This window comes from Ctenopharyngodon idella, chromosome 18, assembly GCF_019924925.1.
Source record: "Ctenopharyngodon idella isolate HZGC_01 chromosome 18, HZGC01, whole genome shotgun sequence".
Classification (NCBI taxonomy): Eukaryota; Metazoa; Chordata; class Actinopteri; order Cypriniformes; family Xenocyprididae; genus Ctenopharyngodon; species Ctenopharyngodon idella.
The window spans coordinates 3,771,944-3,794,782 of NC_067237.1; the positions used below are offsets into that span (position 1 = coordinate 3,771,944).

At 38.4% G+C, this 22,839-nt stretch overlaps 1 protein-coding gene across 2 annotated transcripts in view; it reads left to right on the forward strand.

Moving 5' to 3' along the window:
• The first annotated feature begins 523 nt into the window (after positions 1-523).
• prx (periaxin) overlaps positions 524-22,839 on the forward strand; it is a 100,354-nt gene continuing 78,038 nt past the window's right edge. Inside the window, exons 1-8 of one of the 2 annotated variants that reach the window (XM_051869453.1) lie at positions 524-662; positions 10,830-10,879; positions 10,983-11,090; positions 11,191-11,310; positions 11,500-11,665; positions 11,872-12,065; positions 12,202-18,172; positions 19,820-19,924. In XM_051869453.1, coding sequence (XP_051725413.1) covers positions 11,275-11,310; positions 11,500-11,665; positions 11,872-12,065; positions 12,202-18,172; positions 19,820-19,924 — 6,472 coding nt within the window. In that variant the 5' untranslated portion in view covers positions 524-662; positions 10,830-10,879; positions 10,983-11,090; positions 11,191-11,274. Of the gene's footprint in view, positions 663-10,829; positions 10,880-10,982; positions 11,091-11,190; positions 11,311-11,499; positions 11,666-11,871; positions 12,066-12,201; positions 22,761-22,839 lie in introns of those variants that run through there. The other variant, XM_051869452.1, reaches the window with a different exon arrangement.

Consider the following 22,839-nt stretch of genomic DNA (forward strand, 5'->3'; position numbering starts at 1 on the left):
CTTTAAGTGCTATTTTGACCCCGTCGATCCACCTGTATGTCACGCTGAGAGGCTAATGAATTTTGGCAGCATCTTGTGACCTGTTAGAATTGTTTAGGCACCACCCGGCTCAGTTTCCACATGGGCAGGATGCCTAAAAAACAAGCAGACACACCTCACTGTTGGACAGAAAGCTACTTCAAGCGGGTTAAACTCAGGTGTTAAGCCCGAGACAACAGCTACCAGACGAAAAAAGTGAAACTATTTTTCCCTAAAATTAAAAACAAGCCATTCCATTTCATTTTTAAATACGTCTTTTCACTTCACCAATCACCACACGTTCAGATATTGTTTGTCTGAGTAGAGTTTTGTTGATTTCACGTGCAGTAAATCTCAGGCCATATTCTTTTGTGTTATGATAGTAAACTGGTTGTGTCTGTATAAGACTGCCAATTGAGACGTTACTCCAACCCCACTTTCACACCCTCTGTATATGGGGCATCCCACTGGCTTTGTCCAATTGGCTTGCTGACCGCCTCCCCTATCAGAGTCCATAATAATACTGCAAATGTCCTGGTCAGTGTGCGTCAGTCAGAGAATAAGCTGGCTCTGAGTGAGGGGAGAAAGAGAGAGTTTGTTACTGAGGGAATAATTCATTCTGCACAAGGAAACACTCAATAAAGGTAGGTAATAGATGACTTGTGTTGGGTTACGTTGGGTGGCATTGCTGTGTGGAGCTTTGACAAAAATGACAAGACTCTCAGATTGACATGGAAACTTTAGTACAGCTAAATATGATAGACTAAGCTCTTGGTGAATGGAGGATTTGCACAAACTTGAAGAAAATGACTGCTTTTGGCTGCTGTACATTTCTTTAATTTGTGCTAAATCAAGTTATTAGAAGTTCAAGAAACGCTCAATGCTGATTACGATTTTAAACAGCAGACCAGATGAAGCTTACCTGAGCGTCTTAATGTTCCTCATACTTGCTGAAGGCACTGAAATGTTGAGTCGCATTGAAGTGTGTGTGTGTGTGTGTGTGTGTGTGTGTGTGTGTGGTCTTGGTATTCCCTATGTTATGGGGACCAAATGTCCACACAAGGATAGTGATACCAGTAATTTTTGACCTTGTGGGGACTTTTTTTTTTTTTTTTGGTCCCCATGAGGAAAACAACTTATAAATCATACAAAATTATGTTTTTTGAAAATGTAAAAATGCAGAGTTTCCTGGGTCAGGGGATAATATATGAATATACAGTTTGTACAGTATAAAAATCATTATATGGAAAGTCCCCATAAAACATGGAAACCCAATGCGCGTATGTGTGTGTATTAGTCTTACACGGTTGCAACAGCTGCTGCTCTGGTCATAAGATCAGTCTCACGGTACTGTGTGGAGTTCATGGCCCAACATGCCATAGTTAAGATAGCAGCATGTGATGAAATACAGTGAGAGTTAAGGACAAGAGCCTTCCTACAGGATCAGATTCATCAAGAACCAAGATTTTATATGCAGGCAGTAATTTCATAACGACTTCTACTATCTTTGAAATGTGAAGAATGTACTGACAAGCATTTATGGTAAACTAAAATATACTTTAATGTAATTTCTGCCATGTATTTAAAAATATATATGTAATTAAACATTTGTTATGATGTTGTAAATTCATACACTTAAAGTATATTAACTTAGTTACACTTTATTTTAAGGTGATGTAGTTACATTGTACTTACTTAAATAAGTACTGAGTAATTATACTTAACTACATGTACTTACTATAGAGATATGGTTAGGGGGTTACACTTTATTTTAAGTTGACTTACAGTGTAATTATACATTTAAGTACTGAGTAATATTAAGTAACTTCATGTACTTACTATAGGGTTAGGATTGGGGTTTGGTTTGGTTTAGGGTTAGTTGCCTGTAATTATTCATAATTTATAGTTATTACTATAGTAACTGCATGTAACATATGTAACAATGACACTGTAAAATAAAGTGTTACCAGATAGGGTTAGGGTTTGGTTTAGGGTTAGTTACCTGTAATTATGCATAATTTACTGTTATTACATAGTAAGTACATGTAGTAACGTGTAGTCACCCTTGACTTTACTGTCATTGTTACATGTTACATGTAATAAGAGTAAATTATACATATCCAACTAACTCTAAACCAAACCATAATTCTAACCCTAAAGTGCATTAAATGATAATGACACTGTAACAAGGACACCATAAAATAGTGGGTTACACTTTGTTACAGTGTAATTATACATTTAAGTACTAAGTAATATTAAGGCTAACTACATGTACTTACTATAGTGTTCGGTTTAGGGTTAGTTGCATGTAATTGTGCATAATTTATAGTTATTACTATAGTAACTACATGTAACATATGTAACAATGACAATGTAAAATAAAGTGTTAACAAATAGTGTAACTGTGCATTTTTTTAAAAAGTGTTAAGAAAAGCAGTCATGAAAGTGTACTCTCTTTAAGTGACCTTTTACTTTATTAATATTATACTATCTGCAATTTTTGAACAAAAGATTTGAAGCACCCCACAAGTGCACATCTAATACAATTAAGCACACTTCTTTTTCACAGGGGAATGTAATCTCTAATCCAGTGCTGAAATACTCGCAGACTCTGTCAGCGATGTTTGATATGTTTTGATACTTCATGTGCTTCAGGCAGCTCTCAGCCAGCTCCTCCCAACACGAGTATGTTAATAATGTCTGTGTGTGTGATACAAGTGCCATTCCTGCCACGTTTCAGGAGTCAGATGTGTTAATGGGACACCGTTGCACTGAGGAGCGAATCGGGGTACGGGGGGTTTGGAGTCGAGACTTGTTTAAGTCGCTATAGATAGGCTGTGATGCCGCTGAAATATGCATGCGAGTCAGATTCTGTTTGGAAGAAGAAGAACAACCACATGCTGTTGTTCAGACGGATGCTGCTTTTGTGGATGAAACTTTGAGTAATTTTGTCGATTATTATATGTAGCATTGCCAAAAATTATATGTAGTGTCATTGCAGAAAGTGTCCAAATATACAGTTTTGAACCATATATCTATGAGCCCTATTTTACCTATCTAAACGCATGGTCTGAAGCGCATGGTGCAGGTACACTTAGGGCGTGTCTGAATCCACTTTTGCTACTTTAATGACAGAAAAAATGGTCGGTCGCGCATGGTCCAAAAGGGCTGTAGCTAGTCTCTTAATGAGTCATGGGTGTGTTTTGGGTATGATGTGCAATAAACCAATCACAGTATCATCTCCCATTTCCTTTAAAAGCCAGGTGTGCTTGCACCATGGCGGATTCACTATTTACATGGCAGAATATAGACGCCCTCAACCTGAAGAGTCAGTTTAAATACATGTGTGTACTGCCACGACTGGTCAAATAATTAGCCAATTTCATTCATCATTACTGCAAACAGCTAATTCTGTTACATGCAATGACTATCCATTATGACATGTAGGTATTTTTATCTTTATGTACACAATAATAATCTTTTACATTGTAATCTTTTTATTTTTTATATTTGGCATGTTTGTGCACTCACCTATAGGCGCATATTACTAACACACCCTTTAAATAACAAAAAAATACTGCGCCATTGACTTTAGACCAGGTTTCAGTTGGTCAATGGCGCAGTCGTTTTCAGTCGCCTCAAAATAGCAACACGCCAACAATGCACCTGAACACACCTCATTTTCAGACCAGCACGCCCATTTGTGATCAGGGCGTGAGTGCATTTGCTATTTAAACATGTCGCTGGACATGAAAATGATAACTGCGTCAAACTGAAACTAGCAAAAAACACTTGCATCGCGCCTGGCGCCACATTGCACCGGGTGTATGATAGGGCCCTATATCATGCTGCACCAACGGTAAAAATGTTTCTGGGAACTTTGGACTTTGTATCTGGGTTTGCTATAGGTTTACTCACTTATCAAGTGTTTTCTTTAAAGTAAATTAATAATGCACCATATTAATGTTACAAATATTAGCGATATTCAGCTTTTACACATTTTTAATGACTGATTTATAAAGAGTGAGAATTAGTTTTTCTTTTATTATCGGGTCAGAAATGAAAGCCCAAAGGGCTGACCACATTCTGGGGTACATTTCCTAAACGCATTGTTAGCCAACTATGGTCGCAAGTTCCGTCGTTATCAGCATAGTTCAACAAGTCGGTGTTTCTCGAAACCATAGTTCCAATGAACATTCGCAAATAATATCGCAAATTTGCATGGTTGGAACAACAGGTGTAGTTAGAAGAATAGTTTCTTGTTTGAATGACATGAATCCTTATCTTGAGCGAAATAAGCAAGATTCAGTACAATCTCTATCTTTTTTTTTAAGTATATATGAATGTTATTTTATGACTTTTAGTTTGTTGAGATTTAAAACTTTGTTTTTGAAGAGTGCGCATGTGCGTACATGCTCTAAGAACGAGCCAATGATTGAATCTGGAAAAAAAGCAAAACAACTGTGAAAAATGAGAATTAGGCAACTCCTCAGATACCATTACTGTAATTTATAGAAAAAAATCTAGCATTAATTCAGTCTGAAAATTCTGTCATCATTTACACACCCTCAAGTTGTTCCAAACCTGTATGAATTTATTTCTTCTGCTGAACACAAAGCAACAAATTTTGAAGAATTTCTTTTTTCCATACTATGGAAGTCAATGGGACCCAACAACTGTTTGGTTACCAACATTCTTCAAAATAGACTTGGTTGACTGGACTAACTAACTGCTAATTAACTTGTTTTTCTCTCAGATTTGGTGTTGGGTGTTATTTTATCTCAAGAAATATCCTAGTTTCCTGTTTAAAGGGAGGCATTTCCTCCTTAGCTTTACACACCCTCAGGAGATCCATCATACCTCCCCTGAGGCAGGACGGACGTGCTGAGAAAAAATACTCTCAATTCGGACAAATTGAGAATGGAATTTTTTCCACTTTTACCCACACAGATAACAAAAGATATATTTATATTTTATAAATCTGTTACTCATTTCCTTGAATCTGATTGGACAAAAATACAGGACAAGTCAACAATATTTTTGTTCTATTTTCCTGGGAGAGAGTATACATGTACATGAGAGCATATATGCTAGAAATGAATTTAATTAACATTAAGGAGGATACGAACATGACCTCAAAGCTAAAAGTTTCAAAACTCTAATTTTGATTTAATTTAGTCATTTTAATTTTGTGTCTGCAGTAACGCTTTTTTTTATAATGGACTCATTTGTTTTTGCCTCACGTTTGCTTTTATAATAGACTCTCAGTTTTGCAAAATACAAAATTAAACCACCAAAAGAGATGATTTTCAGAGATGAACACTTTAGCACGTGTATCAAATTATCAATCAGAATCAAAACTCGTATTCTGAGCATCCAAATTCAGTCTCGGATCTTTTCTGACAATGTCAGCAATGCTTCCCCTCATTGTCCTCTTATAAACAGAAACAACAGCGACCATCAGTGACTTGACGTGTTTCTCAGAAACACAAAATGCAATTTAGATCTATAAATTAGGATATTTTTGAGACCCTTCACAAAGTTTCATACAGAGTTTGTTTATTTTGGACCACTGGATATCAGACACAGATCCTCGTGTCTTTGTTTGGATTAGGGATGGACAAATACCCATGTGGGCAACTGGCTTATGGTCTAGTTGTAGTTCTTGTGTCATTATCAAGTGCCTATTCTCATACCAAATGATCTTGTGACTGTATTGAATCAACAGCAACAGAATTACATCCCTGTCCTCTGCTGTCCTTGTAAGTGGCTGGAATGTGTGTTCAATAGGACATAATAGAACAGAGGAGGTTGAGGCAGTGGGTTTGAATCAGAAATAATTCAATTTGTTTAATAACCCTACAAGTTTGATTAAACCATCAAAATATAAGGAAGATAATATATATATATATTATATATATATATATATATATATATATATATATATATATATATTAATAATGAGGGAAGAACAAAACACTAAACCTGGTCAAGGTACTTATCTTTCTCTCTTGTTTTTGCATGTGTTCATAATTTATTTGTCTGATAGCCTGTTAAAAACTTGTGTCCGCACAGTTCGACATGTTTCATTGCTTTATCACAAACAAAAAAATTGACTCCAAGCACAACTATGCAATGTACTAAAAAAATCTATAACAAATTTTTTAATAATATTTGAATAATGGGTGAAGATGTCCATTTTCCTAGGCTGGACATTTTTGGCCAGGTCTTTGATCAAAACTTTGTCACACTTTAGATTAGGGTCCAATTCTCACTATTAACAAACTATTAACTATGACTTTTGCCTCAATAAACTCTTAATTAATAGTTAGTAAGGTAATTGTTAAGTTTAGGTATTGGGTAGGATTAAGGGATGTAGAATATGGTCATGCAAAAACAGCCCATATCCTAGTAATATGCATGCCATAAGCAACTAGTTAATAGTGAAAATTGGACCCTAAACTAAAGTCTTACTTTAAATTCATGACAAACAAATTCAATTATGTGTGTTCTGAAGTGGAAAGTCACATTTTAATTCCCTCTGTATCACTGTTCTCTATGTTATGCATCAGTACCCTTAAATCAGTTGGTGCCATTCTGTGTATAAATGAGCTTTTCTTACCTCCAGAAAAAACTTTGAACTTTCTCAAGTACATCAGGTATTAATTATATATTGGGAGCATTCGTTAGCTGTGCGTAAGTGCTTTTATGTTTGGCTGATGTGTACCTAGTTTCCCTATTATATGGCAGCATTTGTAGGATCTCTAGTGTTAACAGCTCTGTCATTACAGAAACACATGTAGGTCAGGCCAGCGCGTGTTTATATAAAGATCAGATATGTGCAGCACCATTCCAGTCTTCTGTCCCCTCCTCTGGACACATAGCATCACTAGGGAACAGCTGCCTCTTTCACTCACAAACAGAAACAGAAACACACACACACACACACACACACACAAACACATCCATTTTCCAAACTGTTTGTGCTATGTAGGGTTGTGGGGATGCTGGAGCCTATCTCAGGGTCTCAGGACATTGACAGGGAAACATCACAGGCACACAGACATGCATATACAAATATTATTTTGCAGTTCCTTTTAAAGGACACCTACAGTGTCAATTGTATTTATTTTATAAGAGTGACTGTAATGATATATATATATATATAATAACATGAGTTACATATATTTCATTGTCTTGCCATTTTATTGATGGGTTGTGAGCCTAAATTAGAAAAAAAAGGGGAGTACACAGCTGGTACAGCATGATAAAAGAACACCTGCTAGCGCCATGTTATGTGTGCCTGTCTTGTGTAACAGGTTATCCAATGTGGGTGACTGAGCCGGTTAGAAATTACCCGCTCGCTGGTCTAAAGATCTCTTAATGTTGGTTACACATTCTTACGGCAGAGACAGATACCAGACACCACTGCCGAATGAGGAATGAGAACCATGCAGATTGAGAGAGGACACCATTTGCAAGCCTACTAACCTGATGATCTATGGAGGGACAAGACTTTTTTTAGTCTCATAGATAACAACACAGTTGATATACAGCCATATCGCAAGGCTACGAGTGTGATATTGCGTTTATACAACAGTTCGACGGCACAAGTGTGTAAATAAATAAGAAATAACAATGGAGTGTCTTTAAAACCCTCTTTTTTGCAGAAATACTTCCCTCCGCCACGGATTCTAATCTCAAGTTACTAATTCTAAAAACGTCACTTTAGAACTAGTAAGAAGAAACGTTGAGTCCCTCCATTGAAACTCATTGATTTTGTACAGTATTATTGAGAGAGAGAGAGAGAGAGAGAGAGAGAGAGAGAGAGAGAGAGAGAAATCGCCTGAGTGAGCATTACCTGTGTCTGATATAACATTCATTCTTCAGGTCGATGTCCATAATATTATATCCATTATAAAAATCCGTTTGAATGTCCGCTGAGGAAAGCGATCTTTGTATTTTGTCCTTTTTACAATTAAAGGAAATTCCCCTAAACAGTGCTAAAACAACGTCCTTTGTTTACAAAAGTCCCTTTCAATTTAAAAGTCTCTTTCACTCATTCACTCATACATTAATGTAACTTTCACTCAATCCAAATTACACACTAATGGACCCTTTCTCAATACCAAATACAACATATTATTTATATAAAACAAAATTTATTTAACAACATTATTTAAATTAACAACAATAGCCATTATAAATGACAATAGGAAATAAACACAAATGTACAATTCAGTCAAACGTACAAAAGCAGTGCTCTACAGGATGTAAGTTAAATATAGCCTTAATATTAAATTATTAAATTTAACATAGCCCAACTCAATTTGCTCAGGAACAAGTAATAGATTAATAAGACCAAAGATTGCCCATTTTATGTACACAAAATGAATTATATCTCATGTTTAACCACTATAAGTGACAGCGGCAAATCCCAGAAGCACTGGCCGAGATGAAGCTGTTCTGGTTGAGTACACGAGCACTGAACGGCCTGGAGCTCGAATCGCATCGTCAGAACAAATTGTAAAATAGGCACTATGATCAGTGTTGGGCACGTTACTTTAAAAAAGTAATTAGTTATAATTACTAGTTACTTCTCACAAATAGTAACTGAATTAGTAACTGAGTTACATCATTATAAAAGTAACCAATTACCAGGGAAAGTAACTATTGCGTTACTTTAAAATAACTTGTCAAATAACTTGGATGCCCCCAATATTAAATATAAGTCTAAAAATAAATGATGCTTGATCCGACTTGTGACTCATGATCCGCTCTTGCTCACAACATTAAATTTCTCTGTACTGTACTATACGTGTTAGTAGCCTTTAAAGAAAACGTAGTTTCATATTTATTCATATTTAAATAGGCCTTGTAAAAATTGCATCTTAATTTTAATCAATGTTTCATCAACCAATTGCCTGGATTTAATAAATAAGAAGCAAATATAGCAGACAATATAATCATGACATGGAGGCGCCGGCGCGTTCACTTCCACGTGAACTGGAGCGCGTCTCCGAAACTCAGCGTATAGGCTGCTTGCCTCACAGACATGAGAAATATATCAATATATCAATTCAAAACTAAAAGAAATAGGCTACTCTCTGATTATGTAATCCGAATGAAATGCGCATTCTCTCTCTAGGCGCGTCCACTTGCGGAGATGATGAGAGTCAGCAATGTCAACTTCATCTTTGCAGCCGACACTGATTCAGAAAACATTAGTTTATTAATAAACAATTAAAATGTCTCCTTGCTGTTTTTTGTCACATTCATAATCATTACTTTTGCCAGTTCTTTATGGCAAGCTTTATGCGTGCGCTTGAGTGCTATATAAGCCTATATTACGTAAACGTTCATTATTATGGTTTATTCTCTCCAGTATTTAAGAAATTAAATGAATATAAATGTGATTAGTCAACTAATGGCTTAAATGAACAACTACTAGTCGACTAGAAAAAACTTATTTCACATATTTTTGATCCAGCATGTCACAAAGGGTATTCTGGTTTGAGCTTGCGCTCTGCTCGCATGCTCTGACACACACACACAGAGAGAGCATCGTACATTATTATCAGTTTAGAATTATATTTGTATATGACTAACCTGTACTATTACTTTACAAACACTTTGCAGGTCCATCATCTCTAGTCACACACCAATCATCATCAGTTAGCCTATGTGTCCCGCCCCAACACACACCAGAGAAAAACTTTGCAGGTCCTATGACTGAGAGAGAGCGTACTCGGATGAAAACCACTTCAGTGAGCTCAATTATAGTAACTCCGCATTTTATTGTCAGTAACGGTAATGGTGTTGTAACAGGGGGAAAAGTAATTTGTTTGATTACTCGTTACTGAAAAAAGTAACGCTGTTAGTAACGCCGTTTATTTATAACGCCGTTATTCCCATCACTGACTATGATTAAATATGAGTCACATATTTCAGGTCTAAACAACTACATTCTAGCCTAAAAGACTCTTAAAACTACAGTTCGTGGTACAACAAGTGTAGTATTTGTAAAAAATTACAGTGGATTTGGTCAGCTGCCACGACAGTCACTTCAAGCGAAGTGACAAAAACGATGAAAGGTAGGAGTGTTGTTATCACTAGAATATTGCACGGCTCTCAGCCAATCAGATTCGAGAACCAAAGAACTGTTGTATAAAGTGAGGTATGTTTATGCTAGCCAAAGCTGGAGACATGCATTAAGGTCTTGTAATATCATTAAGTTTCAAGAGGTTCACAGATAAAGCACAAACATTATTTTGTGCTTACTTTTTCCCCCTGCTTATCATAATCATGCAGAAACACACTGGGGTAAGAAAGTATTCAGTCATTAAATTAGACCCCCACCTTTGAAATTTAAACACAGTTGGTCACAGAAGATACATTTAAGATGCCTTTTACAACCAGCTGTAAACTGAGAAAAGCTCTGATTGACGGATTTAAAATCTTGACATCTGGCAACCGCAAACATGAAACCTCATAGTAAAGGCTTGTTAAAAACAGTCTGTAATATTTAGTCTGCTCTTTTTTCCGGTAAAGTTTTTACTTTTTTTTAACTATTTAGTCTCATCTTTTTTCGTTAATGATAATGCATGCTGATATAATCACAGTTATCGATTAATGATGTTGGTGTCATCTCATCATGGAAAAAACAAGGCTGTTAACACTTTTCATCATAGATTTTATTAACGAAATTAACACTAGTGTAAATCAGCCGAAATGTATTATTACAAAACAACTATAATACAGTTATTACAAACAAGTCATTTTGACTGATGGCTGCTGACATCTAATTTCAGACTCTGACAGAGAGGACAGTCATGGGAATACAGAAGCCAGAGATTCACCCGTAGGTAGCCACTTGCCAAACCATTACCACTTTAAAGTCAATAGATGGTGGCTGTTTTATTTTATTGATCTTATCTCTGCCTTGTTTGCCACTTTACAAATAGGTAAACAGCAAAAGACGCTCTCCCCCCTCAGATAGACCTCCCTTTGGCCCTCATCTAAGTACACACCACAGCATCTCTGCTGATGAACAGGACAGCCCAGAGCGAATTGTGAGTACTACAAATATAATTCCAAGCTCTTTGTGAGCCAGCCATGTGGAGATGTGGATTTCTAACCTCTCTTGATCTTATTTCCACATTTGTTTCCAAGGTTCAGAAGGAAAAACTCCATGCAGAACTGAAACAAGTTCTGAGTCAGAAGAGAAGCCAGCTTAGAGACACCCAATCCACAGACATGGAGGATCCCTCCAACACAGACAATAAGAATGAGGTAAGAGAAAAAAAAACATTGTTGTGGAATACAATATGAACATCTTGAGCATGAAGGTATACCACTCAAAGCATATGTAAAAGCTAATAGCTTTTACAAAACCTTAGAAACGTCTATTTGAAATTAAATGACTTGTTTGACCCTCACCCTTCACCATTGCACATTTTTACTTTGAAATTTTATGAGCAGGCGGAAAAGGATAACCAGTTGTCAGAGCTCGTGGAAGTGGTTGTTGAAACACAGGCTGAAGTTGGAGCTAGTGGGTACAGTGTGGTGGGTGGAGGGGAGCGTGGCATCTTCATCAAAGAAGTCTTGAAAGACTCCCCAGCAGCGAAGCACCTCAGCCTACAGAAAGGTACCCAGGGACTGTATTTTACATTACAAAGGGCAATGTCAAGTACAATATAAAGTTGAGAACCAACTTTAACCTCACAAACTTTAATGTACAACATTTCCATACTGAATATGGGTGTACTGAATTAATTTTTTTGCTTGATTTACTAAGAATACAAAGAGAAATCATGTAAGTTATATATAATTTTTGATGATGTGTTATTGCAGGAGATCAACTGCTAAGTGCCAGGGTGTATTTTGATAACGTGAAATATGAGGACGCATTAAAAATTCTTCAGTGTGCAGAACCCTACAAAGTGTCCTTCTTTTTGAAGAGGACTGTGCCAGGAAGTGAAGTCAGCATACGTCCAGGTGCACAAAATCTTGAGCTCAGAGGACCTAAGGCCAAGATGCAAAGAATGGTACATGCTGAAATATTGCTATACAATAGAATGACATTTTGAACATCCACAGTATTGCCCAAAGTGAATTCATATTATTAAACAAAAGTAATTACAACAGTAGAAACTAGAAGGATTGATAACCTTTCTCTTGCAGAGCGTCAAAAGTGTGAAACCGTTCAAAGCCAAGAAAAGGAGAGGAGGAAGATTTGGATTGAAAAGACTAAAAGAGAACAAAAAAGCAAGAGCACGGGCAGAGCTGGACATTGAGGGCTCACCAGGCAGATCAGACCTCAGTCCAGTTGATGTTGAGTTTGTGTTCCCAAAGTTCAAGATGAGGAAAGATGGGAAGGCCACTGCAGATGTATCAGGACATCTGGAGGGCGCGATCGCTAGTAGCAAGAAGAAGAGGAAGACCAGATTTCCAAAAATAAAAGCCTCAGACACTGCTGCCGATGAAGGGAATGTCAGTGTAGATGTTGCAACACATGAGGGAGAGGCCTCAGGAGCAAAGCTAAAGGTCAAGGCGAAAGGTCCAAAATTTGGAATGAATTTCCCCAAATTGAAAAAGTCAAAATTAGATGTACAATCTTCAAATGACAGTTTCGAGGTGAAAGACTTAGAAGCCAAAATTAAGCCTCCGTTAGTAGAGTGCGATTTGAACGTGCCTCAGGGCAAAGCTGAAACTAAAGTTCCTAATCTTGAGGTTAGTGTTAAAGGAAAAGGAGAGGGTCCTGAGATAAAAATGCCAAAAATGAATTTGGATGTCTCAGATACAAAGATAACAATCCCAAAGTTTAAACTACCAAAGGTAAGACTTTCTTGTCATTCAGATGAAATTGATGGAGAGGCAAGTAAACAAAACGATACATATGAAAATAAAATGAAAATGTCTAAGATTGACATCAAAGCACCAAATGTGGATTTGGACTTGAATCTCTCAAAAACTAAGAGCACGGATGAATCCAAAGATGCTGAAAGAATCAACACGGCCAAACTTGACATATCATTACCAAAGCTAAACCTTGATGCAAAACAAAAATTTGGAGATGACATTGATGGATCCATGGTCAAAGAGCATATGATTTCTCTCCCCAAACTTGACATTGCAGTTCCCAAGATAGAGACATCAGATGTGGACATTGATCTTCCTACATTAGATGTGTCATTACCAAAGATGGCTGCAAAAAACATTGATACTGAGGGACATGCAAGTACAGGGGTAAAATCTGAAGTGACAAAATTAGACATCTCTCTTCCAAAAATAACATCCCCTGAGGGTGAAGTCATGGTTGAAGAACCTGGAGCAAAAATTGGAAAATTTCACAAGCCAAATATCAGTATTTCATTACTAAAAGGTAAAGCAGAGGGAAAAGTGGAAGGTCATACTGAGAAAGGAGCAAATGTCGACATATCTTTGCCAGAGGGGGGTGCAGATATTGAGGGCCATTTTGGAAAAGGGGAAAGGTTTAAAATGCCTAGCGTAGGTGTCTCCCTACCTAATGTAAAATTACCTGAGCCATCAATTGATATTTCACTCCCTAAAGGAAAAACAGAGGGAAATGTTGAGGTTGGAGAACCATCTGGGAAAGGAGGCAAATTCAAAATGCCACATCTAGATGTTTCGCTTCCAAAAATGAAATTATCCACAGGTGAAATCAATACTGAGGACCCAGAGGTCAAAGGTGAGAAATTCCAAATGCCATCCGTTGATATATCATTACCAAAAGGAAAAGTAGAGGCTGGTGTTGAGGTCGAGGGTCATTCTGGAAAAGGGGAAATGCCCAAAATTGATCTGAAAATGTCATTGCCAGAGGGTAAAATTTCTGAAAGTCATGATGTAAGCATTTCTGGAGTTGATATTTCATTACCAAAAGGAAAAACACATGAACACATTAATCTTGAGGTTGAGAATGGAGATAAGTTTCAAATTCCTAAATTTGATGTAAGTCTACCTAAACTCAAATCAGGAGAAAGTGACTTTGATGTTAAAACACCCAATACCAAAGTTGGAAAGTTTCACATGCCAGAAATCGATATTTCATTGCCACATAAAAAAGAAGGAAGAGATATTAATGTGGAACCCTCTGGTAAATGTGGAAGGGTTGAAATACCAAATGTTGATATCTCTCTGCCTGCAGTGAAAGCTTCTGGTGTTGAGATTTCCTTGCCAAAAATGAAGTCATCACAGGGTGACATTAGTATTGAAGAGTCTGACAGCAAAAGATTCAACGTGCCATCTGTTGATATATCATTTCCAAAAGTAACAGGCACAAGTGATGTAGATGTCAAGAGACATTCTGGAAAAATGGGAAAATTTGATATGCCAAAACTGGATATTTCCTTACCCAAAATTGAATCAACTGAAGGAGAACTCAGCATGGAAGAACCTGAATTCAAAGGTGGCAAATTACATATGCCTTCCTATAATATCTCCTCAGCACAGGTTAAAGCAGAGGGTGATGTTTGTCTCAAGGGAGAAACCAAAAAGGGGACAAAATTTAAAATGCCAAAATTGGACATTAACTTACCACAAATGAAATCAACAGGGACTGAAATCAATATTGAAGGACCTGAAGTGAAGGGTGAAAAGATAGATGTGCCAGATGTTGACATTTCTCTTCCACAAGGAAAAGTAAAGGGAGATGGCACTGTTAATGTGAGTACTGTTAATGTTGCTATGCCCTCTGTTTCAATTTCATTGCCGAAATCAACAAATGAAAGAGACAAAAATGTCAATAGTCATGTCAAAAAGGGAGGAAAGTTTCACATGCCCAAATTAGATTTTTCACTTCCAAGGATTAAATCAAGACCAGTGGAAGTCAATGTTGAAGGACCTGAGTTAAAAGGAAGCACAGTTCACACACCCTCCATTGACATTTCTTTGCCTAAAGATAAAACTGAGAAAAACTTTGATATGGAAGGTCATTCTGGAACAGATATAAAGTTTGAAATGCCAAAAATTGATATTTCGCTGCCAAAAGTAACAGCCCCAGAGGGAGAAATGAGAGCTGAAGATCCTCAGATACACAGAGGAAAGTTAAATATGCCATCAGTTGAAATCTCCTTTCCAAAAGGGAAGGTGAAAGGACACACTGACCTTGAAGGCAAAACTACAGGGGCAAGTAAACTTAAGTTGCCTAAATTTGATATTAGCTCAGCTAAAATGAAGTCTTCAGAGGGGGAAATCAATATAGAAGCAACTGATATCCAAGGTGGAAAGTTTCACATGCCCTCTATAGATATCTCTCTGCCAGGAGGAGGAGCAGGAGGAGATGTAGATGTTGAAGGACATGCAGGAAAAGGAGGAAAATTTGAAATGCCTAAAGTTGATGTGTCCTTGCCCAAATTAAAACCATCAGAAGGTGAAATCAATGTTGAAGGTCCTGATATCAAAGGTGGAAAGTTTCACATGCCCTCTATAGATATCTCTCTGCCGGGTGGAGGAGCAGGAGGAGATGTAGATGTTGAAGGACATGCAGGAAAAGGAAGAAAATTTGAAATGCCCAAATTTGATGTGTCCTTGCCTAAATTAAAATCTTCAGGGGGTGAAATCGACGTTGAAGGTCCAGATATCAAAGGTGGAAAGTTTCACATGCCCTCTATAGATATCTCTCTGCCAGGAGGAGGAGCAGGAGGAGATGTAGATGCTGAAGGACATGCAGGAAAAGGAGGAAAATTGAAAATGCCTAAAGTTGATGTGTCCTTGCCTAAATTAAAACCATCAGGAGGTGAAATCGACATTGAAGGTCCCAATATCAAAGGTGGAAAGTTTCACATGCCCTCTATAGATATCTCTCTGCCAGGAGGAGGAGCAGGAGGAGGTGTAGATGTTGAAGGACATGCAGGAAAAGGAGGAAAATTGAAAATGCCTAAAGTTGATGTGTCCTTGCCTACATTAAAACCATCAGGTGGTGAAATTGATGTTGAGGGTCCCGATATCAAAGGTGGAAAGTTTCACATGCCCTCTATAGATATCTCTCTGCCAGGAGGAGGAGCAGGAGGAGATGTAGATGTTGAAGGACATGTAGGAAAAGGAAGAAAATTTGAAATGCCTAAATTTGATGTGTCCTTGCCTAAGTTAAAACCATCAGGGGGTGAAATCGACATTGAAGGTCCCGATATCAAAGGTGGAAAGTTTCACATGCCCTCTATTGATATCTCTCTGCCAGGAGGAGGAGCAGGAGCAAATGTAGATGTTGAAGGACATACAGGAAAAGGAGGAAAATTTAAAATCCCTAAAGTCGATGTGTCCTTGCCTAAATTAAAATCTTCAGGGGGTGAAATCGACGTTGAAGGTCCAGATATCAAAGGTGGAAAGTTTCACATGCCCTCTATAGATATCTCTCTGCCAAGAGGAGGAGCAGGAGGAGATGTAGATGTTGAAGGACCTACAGGAAAAGGAGGAAAATTGAAAATGGCTAAAGTTGATGTGTCCTTGCCTAAATTAAAACCATCAGGTGGTGAAATTGATGTTGAGGGTCCCGATATCAAAGGTGGAAAGTTTCAAATGCCCTCTATAGATATCTCTCTGCCAGGAGGAGGAGCAGGGGGAGATGTAGATGTTGAAGGACATGCAGGAAAAGGAAGAAAATTTGAAATGCCTAAATTTGATGTGTCCTTGCCTAAATTAAAATCTTCAGGGGGTGAAATCGACGTTGAAGGTCCCGATATCAAAGGTGGAAAGTTTCACATGCCCTCTATAGATATCTCTCTGCCAGGAGGAGGAACAGGAGGAGATGTAGATGTTGAAGGACCTACAGGAAAAGGAGGAAAATTGAAAATGCCTAAAGTTGATGTGTCCTTGCCTAAATTAAAACCATCAGGTGGTGAAATTGATGTTGAGGGTCCCGATATCAAAGGTGGAAAGTTTCAAATGCCCTCTATAGATATATCTCTGCCAGGAGGAGGAGCAGGGGGAGATGTAGATGTTGAAGGACATGCAGGAAAAGGAAGAAAATTTAAAATGCCTAAATTTGATGTGTCCTTGCCTAAGTTAAAACCATCAGGGGGTGAAATCGACATTGAAGGTCCCGATATCAAAGGTGGAAAGTTTCACATGCCCTCTATTGATATCTCTCTGCCAGGAGGAGGAGCAGGAGCAGATGTAGATGTTGAAGGACATACAGGAAAAGGAGGAAAATTTAAAATCCCTAAAGTCGATGTGTCCTTGCCTAAATTAAAACCATCAGGAGGTGAAATCGACATTGAAGGTCCCGATATCAAAGGTGGAAAGTTTCACATGCCCTCTGTAGATATCTCACTGCCAGAAGGAGGAGCAGGAGGAGATGTAGATGTTGAAGGACATGCAGGAAAAGGAGGAAAATTGAAAATGCCTAAATTTGATGTGTCATTGCCTAAATTAAAACCATCAGGGGGGGAAATCGACATTGAAGGTCCCGATATCAAAGGTGGAAAGTTTCACATGCCCTCTGTAGATATCTCACTGCCAGGAAGAGGAGCAGGAGGAGATGTAGATGTTGAAGGACATGCAGGAAAAGGAAGAAAATTTGAAATGCCTAAATTTGATGTGTCCTTGCCTAAATTAAAACCATCAGGAGGTGAAATCGACATTGAAGGTCCCGATATCAAAGGTGGAAAGTTTCACATGCCCTCTGTAGATATCTCACTGCCAGGAGGAGGAGCAGGAGGAGATGTAGATGTTGAAGGACATGCAGGAAAAGGAGGAAAATTGAAAATGCCTAAATTTGATGTGTCATTGCCTAAATTAAAACCATCAGGGGGGGAAATCGACATTGAAGGTCCCGATATCAAAGGTGGAAAGTTTCACATGCCCTCTGTAGATATCTCACTGCCAGGAAGAGGAGCAGGAGGAGATGTAGATGTTGAAGGACATGCAGGAAAAGGAAGAAAATTTGAAATACCTAAATTTGATGTGTCCTTGCCTAAATTAAAACCATCAGGAGGTGAAATCGACATTGAAGGTCCCGATATCAAAGGTGGAAAGTTTCACATGCCCTCTGTAGATATCTCACTGCCAGGAGGAGGAGCAGGAGGAGATGTAGATGTTGAAGGACATGCAGGAAAAGGAGGAAAATTGAAAATGCCTAAATTTGATGTGTCCTTGCCTAAATTAAAACCATCAGGGGGGGAAATCGACATTGAAGGTCCCGATATCAAAGGTGGAAAGTTTCACATGCCCTCTATTGATATCTCTCTGCCAGAAGGAGGAGCAGGAGCAGATGTAGATGTTGAAGGACATACAGGAAAAGGAGGAAAATTTAAAATCCCTAAAGTCGATGTGTCCTTGCCTAAATTAAAACCATCAGGAGGTGAAATCAACATTGAAGGTCCCGATATCAAAGGTCGAAAGTTTCACATGCCCTCTATAGATATCTCTCTGCCAAGAGGAGGAGCAGGAGGAGATGTAGATGTTGAAGGACATACAGGAAAAGGAGGAAAATTGAAAATGCCTAAAGTTGATGTGTCCTTGCCTAAATTAAAACCATCAGGTGGTGAAATTGATGTTGAGGGTTCAGATATCAAAGGTGGAAAGTTTCAAATGCCCTCTATAGATATCTCTCTGCCAGGAGGAGGAGCAGGAGGAGATGTAGATGTTGAAGGACATGCAGGAAAAGGAAGAAAATTTGAAATGCCTAAATTTGATGTGTCCTTGCCTAAATTAAAACCATCAGGAGGTGAAATCGACATTGAAGGTCCCGATATCAAAGGTGGAAAGTTTTACATGCCCTCTATAGATATTTCACTGCCAGGAGGAGGAGCAGGAGGAGATGTAGATGTTGAAGGACATGCAGGAAAAGGAGGAAAATTGAAAATGCCTAAATTTGATGTGTCCTTGCCTAAACTAAAACCATCAGAGGGGGAAATCGACATTGAAGGTCCAGATATCAAAGGTGGAAAGTTTCACATGCCCTCTATTGATATCTCTCTGCCAGGAGGAGGAACAGGAGCCGATGTAGATGTTGAAGAACATACAGGAAAAGGAGGAAAATTTAAAATCCCTAAAGTCGATGTGTCCTTGCCTGAATTAAAACCATCAGGAGGTGAAATCAATGTTGAAGGTCCCGATATCAAAAGTGGAAAGTTTCACATGCCCTCTATAGATTTATCTCTGCCAGGAGGAGGAGCAGGAGGAGATGTAGATGTTGAAGGACATGCAGGAAAAGGAAGAAAATTTGAAATGCCTAAATTTGATGTGTCCTTGCCTAAATTAAAACCATCAGGAGGTGAAATCGACATTGAAGGTCCCGATATCAAAGGTGGAAAGTTTCACATGCCCTCTGTAGATATCTCACTGCCAGGAGGAGGAGCAGGAGGAGATGTAGATGTTGAAGGACATGCAGGAAAAGGAGGAAAATTGAAAATGCCTAAAGTTGATGTGTCCTTGCCTAAGTTAAAACCATCAGGGGGTGAAATTGACATTGAAGGTCCCGATATCAAAGGTGGAAAGTTTCACATGCCCTCTATTGATATCTCTCTGCCAGGAGGAGGAGCAGGAGGAGATGTAGATGTTGAAGGACAAGCAGGAAAAGGAGGAAAATTGAAAATGCCTAAAGTTGACGTGTCCTTGCCTAAGTTAAAACCATCAGGGGGTGAAATTGACATTGAAGGTCCCGATATCAAAGGTGGAAAGTTTCACATGCCCTCTATAGATTTCTCTCTGCCAGGAAGAGGAGCAGGAGGAGATGTAGATGTTGAAGGACATGCAGGAAAAGGAAGAAAATTTGAAATGCCTAAATTTGATGTGTCCTTGCCTAAATTAAAACCATCAGGAGGTGAAATCGACATTGAAGGTCCCGATATCAAAGGTGGAAAGTTTCACATGCCCTCTGTAGATATCTCACTGCCAGGAGGAGGAGCAGGAGGAGATGCAGATGTTGAAGGACATGCAGGAAAAGGTGGAAAATTGAAAATGCCTAAAGTTGATGTGTCCTTGCCTAAACTAAAACCATCAGGGGGTGAAATTGATGTTGAAGGTCCCGATATCAAAGGTGGAAAGTTTCACATGCCCTCTATAGATATTTCTCTGCCAGGAGGAGGAGCAAGAGGAGATGTAGATGTTGAAGGACATGCAGGAAAAGGAAGAAAATTTGAAATGCCGAAATTTGATGTGTCATTGCCTAAATTCAAATCTTCAAGGGGTGAAATCGATATTGAAGGTCCCGATATCAAAGGTGGAAAGTTACACATGCCCTCTATAGATATCTCTCTGCCAAGAGGAGGAGCAGGAGGAGATGTAGATGTTGAAGGACATGCAGGAAAAGGAGGAAAATTTGAAATGCCTAAAGTTGATGTGTCCTTGCCTAAATTAAAACCATCAGGAGGTGAAATCAATGTTGAAGGTCCCGATATCAAAGGTGGAAAGTTTCACATGCCCTCTATAGATATCTCTCTGCCAGGAGGAGGAGCAGGAAGAGATGTAGATGTTGAAGGACATGCAGGAAAAGGAGGAAAATTTGAAATGCCTAAATTTGATGTGTCATTGCCTAAATTAAAACCATCAGGAGGTGAAATCAATGTTGAAGGTCCCGATATCAAAGGTGGAAAGTTTCACATGCCCTCTATAGATATCTCTCTGCCAGGAGGAGGAGCAGGAGGTGGTGTAGATGTTGAAGGACATGCAGGAAAAGGAAGAAAATTTGAAATGCCTAAAGTTGATGTGTCCTTGCCCAAATTAAAACCATCAGGGGGTGAAATCAACATTGAAGGTCCCGATATCAAAGGTGGAAAGATTCACATGCCCTCTATTGATATCTCTCTGCCAGGAACCACAGAGGGAGGGCTTGATCTGGATGATGATACTAAAAAAGGTTTAAGATTTCACGTGCCCACTGTTGATATCTCTCTCCCAAAAATGAAACTTACAGAGCGTGAACTCAAAGTTGGGTCAGAGAAGAAAGACAAAGACATTTCAGTACCTAAAATGACCTATGATTCTGATGCTAAGACCAAAGCTACTGGTGCCAAAATGAGTGACTTAAATGTCCCTGAGACCACTTTAGGTGGTAACATCAAGCTGCCAACAGTGAAAATCCCAACTGTTGACATATCTGCTCCTAAAGTTGACCTGGGCTTTAGTCTTCCAAAGGCAAAGGGCAGTGATAGAGAAAATATTGAACTTCTTAAGGCAGAGGGTGGAAGACCCTCATCTGGGGCAAGTTTTGATGTTCCAGACGTCTCTGTAAAAATGCCCAAAATTTCATTCCCTAAATTTGGCAGAAAATTGAAAAGTGGAGACAAACTAGAACTAGAGAGTCCAGGCTTATCTGTAGATTTGGACTTGGAAAAAACATCACCATCAGTGGAAACAGATGCCAAAATGAATAAGTCCAAAATCAAAATGCCATCTATTGGAGCATCTAAAAAGGATATTAAAATAATTGGCCCTGAAGCTGAAATGAAGATAAAGGCAGGCTCTGGAGAAATTACAAAACCAGAAATCAGAGTGGAAGGTCCTGATGACAAGGTCAGATACAAGCTCAAATTCCCCAAATTCAAGACAACTACTCCAAAAGCAAAACTCAAAGATGTAGAAATGGATATGCCTGCAGTGGATAACAAAGGAAAGGTCAAAATGCCAGCAGTTGAGATATCACTGCCAACATCAAATATTCCAGAATGTGAGGTATTGCTTCCAAAAACTGAGGTTGATGTATCTGAAGCAGATATCAGAGGTTATGAGGGCAGTTTAAAAATTCCTAAGATGCCAACTATTGACATATCAGTTCCAAAAGTTGATTTAGATGTTTCCTTGCCTAGGTTAAAACTTCATGAACCAATGGAGTCAAACACTTCTGACTTAAACATTGATAGTAGTAGAGGTATAGTAAATTTCCCCCATGTTAAAATCCCTAAAGTAGACCTTTCACTTCCACATGGAAAAACAGGTGACACAGGTAACCATGAGGTGGATATTGGAAGGAGGGGTAAATTAAGAATGCCAGAAGTGGAAATATCGTTACCTCATGTGAAAAATGACACATCTAATGCTGACATTGAAATTAAAGGTGAAAAACTAAAAATGCCAAAAATTTCAGTGCCTAATGTTGATATATCTTTGCCTCATGGAAAAACAAAGGAAACTGATGATCCTGATTCAGAATTTGGAGCTAAAGGAGGTAAATTAAAAATGCCAGACATCACAGTGCCTAAGATAGATTTATCGCTGCCTCATGGAAGCAAAGGAGAAAGTCATGCGCCAGATTCAGAACTAGAAGGTGGAAAATTAAAGATGCCAACAGTTGATATATCCCTTCCTAAAATAAAATCTAAAGGCGTTGCTCCAGAAATTCAGCCTGGTGAAGGAAAAGGTAAAGTCATGATCCCTGGAATTAAACTACCAACAGTAGATATCTCATTACCTCATGGTAAAATAGAAGACAGTGATACTCTTGAACAGGGAGCATGTGGCAAAGAAGGGAAATTCAAGGTGCCTAATATCAAAATTCCAAAAGTAGATATATCATTAGAAGGACAACAAGAGGATACAGAAAAAACAGAGGTCAGAAAACAAGGTGGCAACTTTCAGTTACCGAAAATAACAATGCCTAAAGTGGATATATCATTACCCTATGGCAAAACAGGGCGACACTGAGGCTTCAGGATCTGTGGAAGTAGAAGGTGGACAATGTAAAATGCCTGATATTAAGATACCACAGGTAGACATTTCATTACCAGAAGGTAAAACTGTTGAATTTGATACTAAAGAAGTAGAATCTGGAAGAGGGGGTGGAAAATTCACTATGTCAAATGTTAAAGTCCCAAAAGTAGATATAGTAATGTCAAGAGATCCAGACATATCAGTTCCTTCTAC